Genomic DNA, 14,536 nt, shown 5'->3' with positions numbered 1-14,536 from the left:
ACCAAAAGCACATTACTCTTGTTTCATGTGCATGTGGGTAGGGTGGGTCACAGCTGGATAGACTGAGTTTCCGCTGTCAAAATTCATGCCATAACCAACCGCTAAAACCAGAGTTTGTCTTAAATATCCCTACCAACGCTGCCTGAAATTAGTACTTTCAATCATGTTTTTAAGGACACACCTCAAATATTTCCACCACTCCCATCTAAATGCAAGCAAGCTGATATAAGAAAGGTCTAAGGCACTGCTATTCAGTGCTTGAGGTGTCACCCCTGACCTGGGTTCGATCCCAGGCTGTGTTGTAACCGGGAGTCCCATATGGCAGCACACAATTGTCGAAGTTAGGGGAGGGTTTGGCTGGGAGGGCTTTAATTGGCATATCGCGCTCTAGTGACTCCTTGTGGTGGGGCGGGCACCTGAAGGCTGACTTGGTTGTCAGTTGAATGGTGTTTCCTCCGGAACATGGCGGGTCATGTTTCGGGAAGACGCATGACTCGACCTTCATCTCTCCCAAGCTTGTTGGGGAGTTGAGGCGAAAAGACAAGATCGTAATTGGATCGCAATTGGATATCATGAAAAAGGGGGTACAAGACAAAAAAAAGAAGACAAATTACCAATCCTTGCGCAAAAGTTTAAAAATAGCTTAACAGGTTGAAATTGGCAACAAACATGAGTTTGACACTATCACCGTCTTAACACCAGCCAAAAATAGAGTACATTAATTTGGCTGTCAAGCAAGTAGGCCTAGCTCTTATTTCCTGAATAGGAATAAATAGGCTTCAACACAAAGCCCTCTTGTTGTTAGTAGCCTAAAGTCTAAAATAAAGACTGTTTAAATCAATTAGGCCTTTTTGAATAGCCTACTTTCAACAACCATGTACTGTCCATCTCCACAGCTGCTGCTTCATAGTTTTTTAGTTTTTTATTTATTTCACCTTTATTTAATCAGGTAGGCTAGTTGAGAACAAGTTCTCATTTACAACTGCGACCTGGCCAAGATAAAGCGTAGCAATTCGACACATACAACAACACAGAGTTACACATGGAATAAACAAAACATACAGTCAATAATACAGTAGAACAAAAGAAAACAAAATGTCTATATATAGTGAGCGCAAATGAGCTAAGTTAAGGAAATAAATAGGCCATGGTGGCAAAGTAATTACAATATAGCACTGGAATGGTAGATCGGCAGAAGATGAATGTGCAGGTAGAGATACTGGGGTGCAAAGGAGCAAAATAAATAAATAAATACCAGTATGGGGATGAGGTAGGTAAATAGATGGGCTGTTTACACATAGGCTAAGTACAGGTGCAGCGATCTGTAAACTGCTCTGACAGCTGGTTCTTAAGGCTAGTGAGGGAGATGTGAGTCTCCAGCTTCAGAGATTTTTGCAATTCGTTCCAGTCATGGGCAGCAGAGAACTGGAAGGAAAGATGACCAAAGGAGGAATTGGCTTTGGGGGTGACCAGTGAGATATACCTGCTGGAGCGCGTGCTACGAGTGGGTGCTGCTATGGTGACCAGTGAGCTGAGATAAGGCGGGGCTTTACCTAGCAGAGACAGATAGTAATGTAAGTTATATAAATAACTTGAATATGGCTTATTGTGAGGTCAATAGCGCTGATAAATAGCTTCATTGCTGTCAAAAAACCATATTGTTTTTATTAAAATCATTTCCAGCAGTAGCAAGCTTATCTCCGGTCGTCCTTTACATTTTTGCGCTCTATATCTCGTGTACAGATATTGCATTTTTTGGACGAAGCCTGTGACATGCCTTCTTAGGCAGCACCAAGCATGGTCCCCCCCCATTTTTCTCCAGGTAACAATTTTGACTGCTGCCTTACTGTACTTTCATTTTTTTTCACTGCAGGGCTAGTAAGTGAATTTATGACATCTGTGAGAGAGGTTTGAATGGACGAGGCAAAGCTGGTGTTACATTTAATTGTTTCTCAAAGAGATGGGAGCCATCACATCTGATCCATCTGCCAAAACAAGACAGAATGTGCCAAGAGACAAAGGTGACAGCCAAAATGATAGTGCATAAGTGATTGGAAATCTGTGGATACCCTATTTTTACAGATGTGTGCCTACAGTAGCAGTTAATGCTTATAGTCATAGCAAGAGAAAATGCACTGTCATTATAATGGTGTTACTGTGACAGGACACAGAAATATATAATTCCATGCTAAAAGCGAATTTTTTAATTTCTACATGTTTTTTTCTCACAGAAATATTCAAATACACAAATAACAAGATTTTTTTTTTTTTGTAAGTCTACTTGTCAAACTTTGTCATGTCGGCTGCACATTCATTTCAGATATTTCAGAAATATTGAGCGGGTAAAAATGTTCAAAAGATAAATTCCAAATGTTTTATTTTGAATCAATAGCTTTACACTTTATTTTCTTCACCAGCCAAAGCAAATTACTGTGAGTTGAAACTGTAGATAAAGTTCAGCCTTCACAACAATTGTTTTCTCATGTAGGAAGCTTCTGAATAAGTAACACCAGACACCCTTTTCAACTATAGGGAATACAAAGTTATCCTCTTCACCGCTGAGTATCATTCACTTCCTCAGAAGTGGTGAGAACTAAAGCAATTCATTTTCTCCTTTGACCTGTTAACAACTGATGAACATCTGTGTGACATCAAATAGAAAACACAACAGAAGCAACACAAATTCAATTTGCTTTTAAAAAGTAATGAATTTCACAGTTCTGTAGAACTGAAAATTACAATTCTCAGTTCTGATGCGCTTATAGTGTGAAAGAAACTAACATCAACCAATGGTAATTTGATGAGAAAACATGTTTTGGATATGAAGCTAATAAAGTGCTTATAATTGAGAAACACTGTCAACACCAGTAATAAGCTGTAAATACACATTCTACTCTCTTAATGAATACAAGTAATCACACTGATGTAGGAAATTATAAAATATAAATAATATATTCAACTTAGCAGACGATTTTATCCAAAGTGACTTATAGTTATGCGTGCATACCACAGCTGGCTGGTGGCACCTTAATTGGGGAGGACAGGCTCATTGTAATGGCTGGAAGGGAATTAATGGAATGGTATCAAACACATGGTCTTAATATGTTTTAATACCATTCAATTCACTCTATTCCAGCCATTACTATGAGCAGTCCTCCCCTCACCACCCTCCTGTGGTGCTTACATTTTACGTAATCAAACTCACTATCCTGACGTTGCAAGTGCCATACTCTTCCAACTGAGCTACAGAGGACCATGGAAGGCACAGAGAGGGTGAGGCCTGAGAGTCACTCACATAAATCCAATAAATGAGGAGAAGGAGAGGTGGGACTTCAAGGCTGTTAGGGGGAGAAAACAGAACTCCCTACAGAGAAGAATGGCTTGATCCCCCATGGTTAGCAGAAGAAGATAATGTTTGAGCTACAGTATCTATTGGATACCGGGAAAGATCTGTTGGAGATCACTTGGCCCCCCACAGAGGCTGGTGATGAGGGTGTTGGTTGAACTTAGTGAGCTATAGGCTAGTGGCACACAAATACCTGTCTCTCCAGAGGGCAGTTTGGCAAGCTAACACTTGCTGACGGTCTTAGAACCATGAGAAAGAGTAAGATAAGCAGCTGCAGGAGCCAAAAGCTGCAGAGAGGAGATGCCTGTCTGGAAACCCCACTCTCCATTTCTGATGCCTCAGCCTGGACATTTCTTAAGACAGCTGTTTTAAAAGTTTAAATGTGTTAGAGAGAGAGAGAGAGAGAGAGAGAGAGAGAGAGAGAGAGAGAGAGAGAGAGAGAGAGAGTAGCATAGCCTGACAAGTGGGTGAAATAGCATTGCTCAGTTATCACTGCAAAGAGTCTGTGTTTGCTTTCTTACCTCCAGAGTGAGATGGGGGACCACACAACAGCACCACCCCCTGTCCCTCGCGAACTGACACTGAGTTTCTTCGGTGGGTCTTGAAGTTCCCCAAGTCTGAAAAACAATAGGCATTATGTAAAAACCCCTGTTGGATTGTGGCCCAACAAATCTTTGATAGTTTGCAAGATAAAACCGATGGAAAAAAAAACATGTTTGTGCAGAGCAAGAAAACAGAGTCTACAAATTAGAGGGAAATCAAAAGAAAGGAAAGGCTGACTCTTTTATTCAAAATTGAAAATCTCATCTTTGCTGCAGCTGTGCTGTGCATCCAACTTATCGAAAGTAAACATTGGTCAGAAAGAAAATTGGTGAGAAGTGTATTTAGCTGGAGATGAATAGTCACAATGGAAATCCTTGTGAGCATTGTCTTGTGCAGTAAGTATACACATTTGGGGTGGTAAACAACCTTAAGCTGAAAAAAAAAGATACCTTAATAGAAAATGAGTCAAGTAAACGTGAAAGTAACCCAGGAAAATACTACTTGAGTAAATGTCTAAGAGTATCTGGTTTTAAGTGTACCTAAAACCTGTTGTGACTAAGGGGCAGTATTTTCATTTTTGGAAAAATAAATCCCAAAGTAAACGGGATATTTTGTCAGGACAAGATGCTAGAATATGCATATAATTGACAGCTTAGGATAGAAAACACTCTAAAGTTTCCAAAACTGTAAAAATATTTTCTGTGAGTATAACAGAACTGATATTGCAGGCGAAAGCCTAAGAAAAATCCAATCCGGAAGTGACTCATGTTTTGAATGCTCTGCGTTCCGATGCGTCCCTATTGAGCAGTGAATGGGCTATCAACCAGATTTTTCGACATATTCCCCAAGGTGTCTACAGCATTGTGACGTAGTTTCACGCCTTTATGTTGAAGAATAAGCGTAAGCGGCTACATTGCGCATGTGGTCACCTGATGGCTCTCAGAGTGATTCTTGCGTAAAATACAGAGGCAGCCATTTTTCCTCTCGCTCCTACTGAAAAACCAATTGTCCCGGTGGATATATTATCGAATAGATATTTGAAAAACACCTTGAGGATTGATTATTAACAGCGTATGCCATGTTTCTGTCGATATTATGGAGCTAATTTGGAATATTTTTCGGCGTTGTCGTGGCCGCAATTTCCGGTCGATTTCTTAGTTAAACATGAAGAACAAACGGAGCTATTTCGTCTACAAAAATAATAGTTTAGGAAAAAAGGAACATTTGCTATCTAACTGGGAGTCTCGTGAGTGAAAACATCCGAAGCTCATCAAAGGTAAAATATTTAATTTGCTTTTCTTATTTTCGTGACCAAGTTACCTGCTGCTAGCTGGACATAATGCTATGCTAGGCTATCGATAAACTTACACAAATGCTTGTCTTGCTTTGGCTGTAAAGCATATTTTGAAAATCTGAGATGACAGGGTGATTAACAAAAGGCTAAGCTGTGTTTCAATATATTTCACTTGTGATTTTCATGAATAGGAATATTTTCTAGTAATATTTATGTCCGTTGCGTTATGCTAATTAGTGTCAGATGATGACAACGATCCCGTTCACGGGATGGGAGTTACAAGTTAACGGAAAATTCCACCCCAAAACTATATTTTGGTATTTGTTATATTAGTCCATTATTGAGTAATTTACACCACTGCTGTTTACTGAGGGATCCCAAGTCTCAATGTGAGAATATTGTCACCAATAATGCCAAGTGAACAGAAAGCTGATGAAAACTACCATTTGTCTAAAGATGGAAGCTAACATGTCTATCTTCCAAACATTATGAACACTGCACACAGTAAGCATTCTAAATTCACACGATTAAGGAATAACATCTTATCAAAAAACATAATTTTAATGACTCCATTAATCAATACAATTGAGGGAGAAAGAAAGGGCTGAAACCAAGTTTGATTTCATCAGAAAATCCCCAAACACAAAGAATAATCTATCTATGAAGCCACCCATTGCAGTAAAATGCATTTGTCTAGGCTGAACAGATTGAAACATTTCAGTGCTGTGAAAGATTTTACATTGAAAATGATTATTACTGCTTCATGCAGTAAAAGTCATTCTTGTACTACATTTTAGATGTTTAATAGTTTCAAGTTTTAATTTCACATGCACAAGTACAGTGAAATGCCTTATTTGCAAACTCAAAACCCAACAATGCAATAATCAATAATAATGTAATACTAGAAAAACAGACGAGAAATAAGACGAAAGGGTATCAAACAGTATATACAACACTGTGCAACCATATAGGAATCACTACCACATGAGAATGTTATCACCACTAGATTAGATCATTGTAGCACAGCTGAGCCAGACGGAAAAATATCACAGCTGAGGCAGACGGCAAAATAACTGTGATCATGTAATTTTACATCTGAAATTATGAACTCATAGTCCCCAAACATTAAAAAGTCGATATTGGACCCAAAGTGTTGTGGATAAAACCAATAAGGCCCAAATCAATATGGGGCTCCAGTAGGCAGAAAGTATTTTGCTTAGCCCAAGTCACACATGAAGGATTTTAATGGCTCCAGTGGTTATCAGGTTTCCATTGTGGGTTTTTTCATCATTCTTACTACCGCAAACATTACAAAGCAATTTCAAAATGGCTTAGAAAGTAAAATTACCTTTTTATTGAAACTAATTTATGCTTGACAATTGATGGAAAACAATAACAGGTCACAACAGCTTCCTGCAATTCTCCCTCCTATTGTTGCCCAGCAGATCTGGGTAAAGGTAATTCGGGGAGCACAGAACAGTCTTCATGGATGAGTGTGCAGAGGAGTCTCGGGTGGGAGCTGGATAAATACATTGCAATAGGAACTTCTCAATGCCTTTCAAGAGGTTGTAAGCAGTGATTCAATTTGGAATAATGCCACAGCTACCACAGACATGAAAGGAGCAGCTCCACAAAACAGATACATTAGTTTGGAGAAATAAAAGACTGTAGATATCTCACAAAACAGCAGCAGCGAGCTTGTGGACAAGTAACTTTTGAGTTAATTACCTCAATACAAGATAAAAAATCTTGGTCATATTTTTTGTTGTTGTTGTAGTGTACTAAATGTTGCATTTTGTTTATATGTGATGACACAGTATTGATAGTCTATCGGTTAACAGCCCACCCATTTTTACCTACCTCATCCCCATACTGTTTTTATTTATTTACTTTTCTGCTCTTTTGCACACCAGTATCTCTACCTGTACATGACCATCTGATCATTTATCACTCCAGTGTTCATCTGCAAAATTGTAATTATTCGCCTACCTCCTCATGCCTTTTGCACACAATGTTTATAGACTCCCCTTTTTTTCTACTGTGTTACTGACTTGTTAATTGTTTACTCCATGTGTAACTCTGTGTTGTCTGTTCACACTGCTATGCTTTATCTTGGCCAGGTCGCAGTTGCAAATGAGAACTTGTTCTCAACTAGCCTACCTGGTTAAATAAAGGTGAAATAAAATAAAATAAATAAAAAAATAAAATTAAGTTGAAATTACTTGTTTGAGTTGATTTAGCGAACCCAGAAAATGTGTGTACTTGTTTTGAATTGATTTAGTTTACCCAGAAACTGCATCAAGATAATTTGTCTTGGATTAAGATATTCTGATTAGTATCAAGCCTTTTATTACTGTAGGTTAAAATAAGCAAAATGATCTGGCGTCTTATCAAGGCAAATTATCTCAGTGCACTGGCAGATAATTTAGCTTCTTTTAACCTAAAAAAAGTCTTGATACAAGTCAGAATATCTTAATACAAGACAAAGGCATTTTCAGGGTAAGCTAAATCAACAAAAAACAAGTAATTTTGACTTAATTATCTCAATACAAGATAAACAAAAATCTAGGTGAAGTCTACAGTAGGTAAGATTTTCATTTTTTGCAGTGTGGTAACTTACTGCAAGTGGCTAAAATGAAGCCTGTCTACATAAAAATGGCCAAATTTAGAAAGACAGCTGGTGACACAAAATACATTCATACTGTATCTTTCTACCACTGGGAACAAAGATACATTTATTTGATAACGGGTGCAGATTTAAGAGCACATATTGTTCCAATTGGATTAATTAACCTTAATTAACCTCTGTAATATGCTCCATATTGTCATGTCACCTCGAGCATCAATGCTGGAATGAAAGCTCTCTCTTTCCAGGGCGACTTGATGGAAAGTCCTGAGCATCTCTCTCAGCAACCAACCAAACCTGCTTTCAAACTAGATTGCTGTTAGTTCTGCTCCAGGAGCAGATTTAAATGTAAAATTATTGGGCTCACTGATTTATTAAGAGGACTATAAGGTCAGCTAATATATGTCATACTGGTTATGGGACAAGTCGATTAGGAGGCAGGCTTTAATTATTTCTTCAAACATAAATCTCCTCTTAACCCAGGAACACACTTTTGCTAATAGCTATTTGAGACTCTTAAGCTCTATTAAGAAAAGCAATTCTTTGCAATTTCTCACAGATGAATGTGAGATTTGGCAATTAAGAGTCAATTAGCTATATGCATCTACCTCAGCAATTTAACTGATCTCTAAAAAAAGAGAGATGATTTTCTGATACCATTGAACCGCACACTGATAGAAATAAGTAGAAAGTTAATTCCATTTGTGAATAATTGATGTTGAATAGTATTCTGAACACATTTGTCTACATCCAAATTGGTTTCATGTGCTATGGCAGTTCAAATTGCACAATTAAATTCTAGACGGTTTTACAGGTAAAAGAGAATATGATATAAAACATGAATCTCTGACTGACTGACTGGGCTTATTGTCTGCAAGTGAACTCCTCATTTGGTAAGTCTAGACTCCTTGACTTTTCTCTATCAAAACACAGTTTTAATGAATGGCTTGCAGATGTCCCGTACATGTGGGCCCATGGAGGTAATTCTTTGTCTATAGTGGTCCAATCTGGGAACCAGGGGATTGGTAACAAAAGGTTTGGAGTGACACTGCCACCCTCTTTCATCTCAACACAGGATGGGGTGCTAGATAAAAGCCCCAGAGAGCCTAGGAAATAGAGAGCCTGAAGGAACAAAGTGGACAAAAGCATTGGACATCTAAGGTGCTGAGTAAATTTTACAAAGTATATTTTTGGGCATTATTTAGGATAAAAGCCGTTGTACTAACACGAAGCGGTACTGGGGCCACTTCACTGCCAGTGCAGTAGGCTATGTTTGATCATCCCGATAAAATACACATGCACACACCCATGTGTGCGCACCCCCCCCCCCCCCCACCACACACACACACATAGAGAGAGAGATAATGATAGTGCTAAAATCAAACTGTGCCCCCTCCCGTCCTAAAATCAGAAGCAGAGCAAACAAACCATTGTTGCAAAAAGGTCCTGAAGATCCCAGCCAAAATCCTTATTACAGAATGATACAGCCAATGCCTCAAGAAGAGCCTGTAAGGTCAGAGGGGACAGTGCTGGAGACTTGACCAAATGCATGCTCCTCTGAGCACACAGCTGTGCACATGGGCACTTTTTGTTCAAAAGAAAGCATGAAAGCATGCAGTCAGCCTTCAAGAGATATGCCTAATAATTCTCATCTCAGTCGCAAGAAAAGAGGCAGGCCTTGTAAATGTTGGTATTGAACTACTCTTCCCACAATTTATTGAGAAATTAAGGTAAAGTAATATACACTGAGTGTACAAAACATTCGGAACCCCCTTCCCAATGTTGAGTTGCAACCCTTTTGCCCTCAGAACAGCCTCAATTCGTCGGGGAATGTACTCTACAAGGTGTCAAAATCATTCCACAGGGATGCTGGCCCATGTTTACTCCAATGCTTTCCACAGTTGTGTCAAGTTGGCTGGATGTCCTTTGGGTGGTGGACCATTCTTGATACACAGGAAACTGTTGAGCGTGAAAAACCTAGCAGTGTTGCAGTACTTGGCACACTCAAACCGGTGCACCTGGCAGCTACTACCATACCCATTCAAAGGCACCTAAATATTTTGTCTTGCATATTCACCCCCAATGGCACACATACACAAAACCTGCAAGTAAGCATTTAGTTTCACAGGGGAGTTCATTTCGCTTGAAAGATAGATTCCTCTTTTCACGCTTAACTTATTGTAACTGGGGTTAACTGTAGCTGACATTACATCATAACGTAGGTTTAAAAAGCGTAGGTTCAAATGTACAGTAATGAAAGTGATTTACTTTCATTTTGTTCTTATCATAGAAGAACCGTTTAAAGCCACAAAGGGGAGACAAGCACATGACATCTGATGCAGTTGCATACAGTCTATGCAGGTAAAAAAGTTCTAAAGACAGAATATAGCTGGTAGCTATTTACACTTAATTAACTCAGTTTACCGTACTCCCTCTATTCACATTATCACAACAGCTGGAGAGTAGTGTTCAGGAAATATTTGCATTTAAATGAGGGATTCATGTAAATCCTTCAGGAGTTACAGGAATTTTACACCATGTTTAGCAACTCTAGTAGGATTCTCAAATCTCTGGATGCGGGGGGCTCGTATAAAAGATGAAAAAACGGAAGTAAAAAAACAGCACATCTGTCTGCATAATTGCACATGCTCTGTGAGAGAAATACAGCTGTACTCTGTGAGTACAAACTAAAAACGACTGAGGACTGTATTGTGGCAAAATGTATACAGTATGTATAAAAATGTCTGCACTAACATAGTTTTAATCTGGACCCACATTTCCATATTCATTGACAACAAATACATCCCATAGCTTATTATTGGTAAATCTTTGGTCTAACTCTGTAGTCAAACAATAATACACTGTAGAACAATGTATCACATTGAAATCATGACCTTTGAGGTGGCACCTCTGTGACTCAGAAACATTGAATTCAAGCTATTCATCCATGTGAATTATGGGTGTGCATCTTTTACATACTCACCGATAAAGAATCAATAGAAATAATAATCAAGGGAAGGCGGTATTGAGTGAGAAAGCGGCCCTCTAATCCATCAGTTAGCCATGCGTCAGGCAGCAAACAGGGCCAACTCCTCACTGGCAGCACCACCATCCATCACAAGTTCATGGGAGGAAGGGTAACGTCAGATTATTTGGAGCACTGCTACTCAGGGGGGTAACATTGACAATCCTGGAAAATATCTAGAGGAACAAAACTTTCTCCAACTGAAGAATATGTACATATACCTATTCACAGTGCCGATTGTTGTCCATATTGAAATTCAAAAGCTGGGTGTTGGTTGGTTGTAATTCAAATCAAATCAAATGTTATTGGTGGCGTACACATATTTTGCAGATGTTATCACAGGTGTTGTGAAATGCTTATGTTCCTAGCTCCAAAAGTGCAGTAAACAATACACATGGGGCATTACTAGAGAAAAAAGGATATCCAAGCAGTGGTGTAAAGTACTAGAGTAAAAATACTTTAAAGTACTACTTACGTCATTTTTTGGGTATCTGTACTTGACTTAAGTATTTATATTTTGGACTAATTGTACTTTAAATTCACTACATTCCTAAAGAAAATATTGTATAGGATTTTCCATAAATTTTCCCTAACAACACAAGGTACTCGTTACATTTTGAATGCTTAGCAGGACAGGAACCTATGACAATTGGGTACTTTTTCCACCACTGTATCTAAGCATGACTGCCAAATCTCTTACTTGTAAGCAGACGCAGATGGTATAACACATGGATGGGCAACTTTGATGTGGGTGGGGGCAACAAAAAATCTGAACTCATCATGACGGGCTCGCGGGTCTGCTTACCCAAATTCATGCCCACACATGCAGTCAGAGCCTAGATTAGCCTTTTGGGGGACCTAAGTGAAAACAAATTCTGCCTTTTGCCATGGGGGTGTAGAGAAAATGTTGCAATTTTATAATTCTACAAATGTTGTCATGGGGCGGAGAGAAAAATGTGCAGTTTTACAGCTGATTTCCTGCAATTCTACTCATTTTGCCATAGGGTGGAGAGAAATATTTGCAGATTTTCATTTGATATTTGAGTGAGTCACTAATAAAATCAATGGTGTACCACCCATTTGGTAATTCGACCATGACTACTACAAGTTTAGATAGCTGGCTAGACTAACTTACCAATCTAAAAAATGGTAGTTGACATAGGCTAATTGAGTGACTCTCAGTGACTGACATAATAATTGAGAGAAAACTGCTGATGCACAACCAAATGTCAAAATTGCATATTCTGTATTCTACCATTCTAACTGAGTTCCGACTGAGTTCCTAAAATTATTATTATTATTTTATTTTTTGGGGGGGAGGGACTTGATCCGTAGGCAGCCCGTCGTATAAGATATTCCATTTATTTCTGACAGCTCTTCCCCTGTCCCCACTGTCACTTCAAGTTCATAGACAGGGAAATGAGCAGATGGAAAACTAGCCATCAGTATAAACTAAAGTGAGCAACAGTTCCAACATCAGAGGATTTGTATCCACAGAGCAAACAGATTGAACATTACATCAACCAGGACAAGTCTATCCTGAGAGTGAGAGGTTGTGAGGAATAAATGACAAATCCCATGAATATTGAGACAGAATGAAATAAACATGACAGTTGTTGTACCAAATGGAAAAGGAGTGCTAGAGGGAGAATAACTATCCAGTGTTGAAAGGGGCCGGGTGACATGGACATGATATACAGTACAGAGTTTGAGAGATTGATATTAATTTATAAATAATGTAGAAAATCTTTCTTATCTATTAATTCTTGACATTCTTAAAATATTTGTACTTTTAGCCATTGAGACCTTGATAAACCCAAGGAAATGTATCACAACACCAACAAAGTATTGCAAAATTAAATCACAGTACACACGATTAAGACACTATGCATCAGTTTTACTATCAATGCCTATTTCAATAAAAAAATACTTTCTATACCCAGAACCCAATTACTGAAATAGGAGGCCGAGCTTGTTCTTCAGACAGCATCAGCGCATCCATTATGACAATTATCTATTTCCTACGGATCTTACTGAAAAGGCTTTCGGTATCTATGCAATTAAAGCAAGCCAATTCAAGAGGAAAGGCAGAGAAAATCATATCTCCTTAAAGTACTTTGGGACCATTTGATGTTCACTGTTTTTTAATCCTTTTTACACTGAACAAAAATATAATCGCAACATGTAAAGAGTTGGACCCATGTTCATGAGCTGAAATAAAATATCCCAGAAATGTTCCATGTACGCACAAAAAGCTTATTTCTATCAAATGTTGTGCAAGCATTTCTCATTTTCCTGGATAATCCATTCACCTGACAGGTGTGGCATATCAAGAAGCTGATAAAACAGCATTATCCTTACACAGGTGCACCTTGTGCTGGTTAATATAAAATTACACTAAAATGTGCAGTTCATTTCTCTACCATAAGCCTTCACCAACATTGTTGAGAGAATTTGGCAGTACGTCCAACCAGGCCTCACAACCGCAGACCATGTGAAACCACTCCATCCCAGGATGTCCACGTCCGACTTCTTCACCTGTGGGATCATCTGAGACCAGCCACCCAGACAGCTGATGAAACTATTGGTACAAACTAAGAATTTATGCACAAACTGTTAGAAACCGTCTCACGAAAGTTCATCTCTGTGCTCGTCGTCCCCACCAGGGCCTTGACCTGACTGCAGTTCGGCGTCATAAACAACTTTTGTGGGCAAATGCTTACCTTTGATGGACACTGGCACACTGGAGAAGTCTTCTCTTCACAGATGAATCCCGGTTTCATCTGTACCGGGCAGATGGCACACAGCGTGTATGGTGTCACATGGGTGAGCATTTTGCTGATGCCAACATTGTGAACAGAGCAGGCATAAGCTACGGACTACGAAAACAATTGCATTTTATCGATGGCATTTTGAATGCACAGAGATACTGTGATGAGATCATGAGGCTATTCGTTGTGCCATTCATCGGCACACTCACCTAATGTTTCAGCATGACAATGCACGGCCCCATGTCGAAAGGATTTGTACACAATTCCTGGAAGCTGAAAATGTCCCAGTCCTTCCATGGCCTGCATACTCACCGGACATGTCACCCATTGAGCATGTTAGGGATGCTCTGGATCAATGTGTACAACAGCGTGTTCCAGTACACGCCAATATCCAGCAACTTCCCCCAGCCATTGAAGAGGAGTGGGACAACATTCCACACGCCACAATCAACAACCTGATCAACTTCATGAGAAGGAGATCTGCTGCGCTGCATGAGGCAAATGGTGGTCACACCACATGATTTCTGATCCACGCGCCTAGCTTTTTTTAAAGGTATCTGTGGCCAATAGATGCATATCTGTATTGTCAGTAAAGTGAAATCCATAGATTAGGGCCTAATGAATTCATTTAAATTGACTGATTTCCTGATATGAACTGTAACTCAGTAAAATCTTTGAAATTGTTGCATGTTGTGTTTATATTTTTGTTCGGTGTATTATCTCAACTCTACGAGGTCAAGCTCCAGCAAATTCATCACAGAGAACATTTTCAAACACATTAATAGCCAACTTTCATTACGCTTCTCTGGAAGAAGATGGTATTGATTGATGCATACTGCCATCGAATGTATTTTAAGACCATTATTTTAAGAGCTGACAGAATGTATTATTGATTGAGCTGAACTGGGCTGCACCACTTAAGAGCATTAAA

The 14,536-nt window shown here is 39.1% G+C and overlaps 1 protein-coding gene across 4 annotated transcripts in view; it reads right to left on the bottom strand.

Moving 5' to 3' along the window:
• LOC110494608 (contactin-4) overlaps positions 1–14,536 on the bottom strand; it is a 215,710-nt gene that overhangs the window by 108,688 nt on the left and 92,486 nt on the right. For all 4 annotated transcript variants that reach the window (XM_021569831.3, XM_021569833.3, XM_021569832.3 and 1 more), the window contains exon 5: positions 3,868–3,963. In XM_021569831.3, coding sequence (XP_021425506.3) covers positions 3,868–3,963 — 96 coding nt within the window. The remainder of the gene's footprint in view (positions 1–3,867; positions 3,964–14,536) is intronic.

Source organism: Oncorhynchus mykiss, chromosome 17 (assembly GCF_057628025.1).
Source record: "Oncorhynchus mykiss isolate SJ-2025 chromosome 17, ASM5762802v1, whole genome shotgun sequence".
In the NCBI taxonomy this organism is placed as follows: domain Eukaryota; kingdom Metazoa; phylum Chordata; class Actinopteri; order Salmoniformes; family Salmonidae; genus Oncorhynchus; species Oncorhynchus mykiss.
The sequence above is the reverse complement of the archived record's forward strand: the minus strand, read 5'-3'. Positions and strand labels throughout refer to the sequence as shown.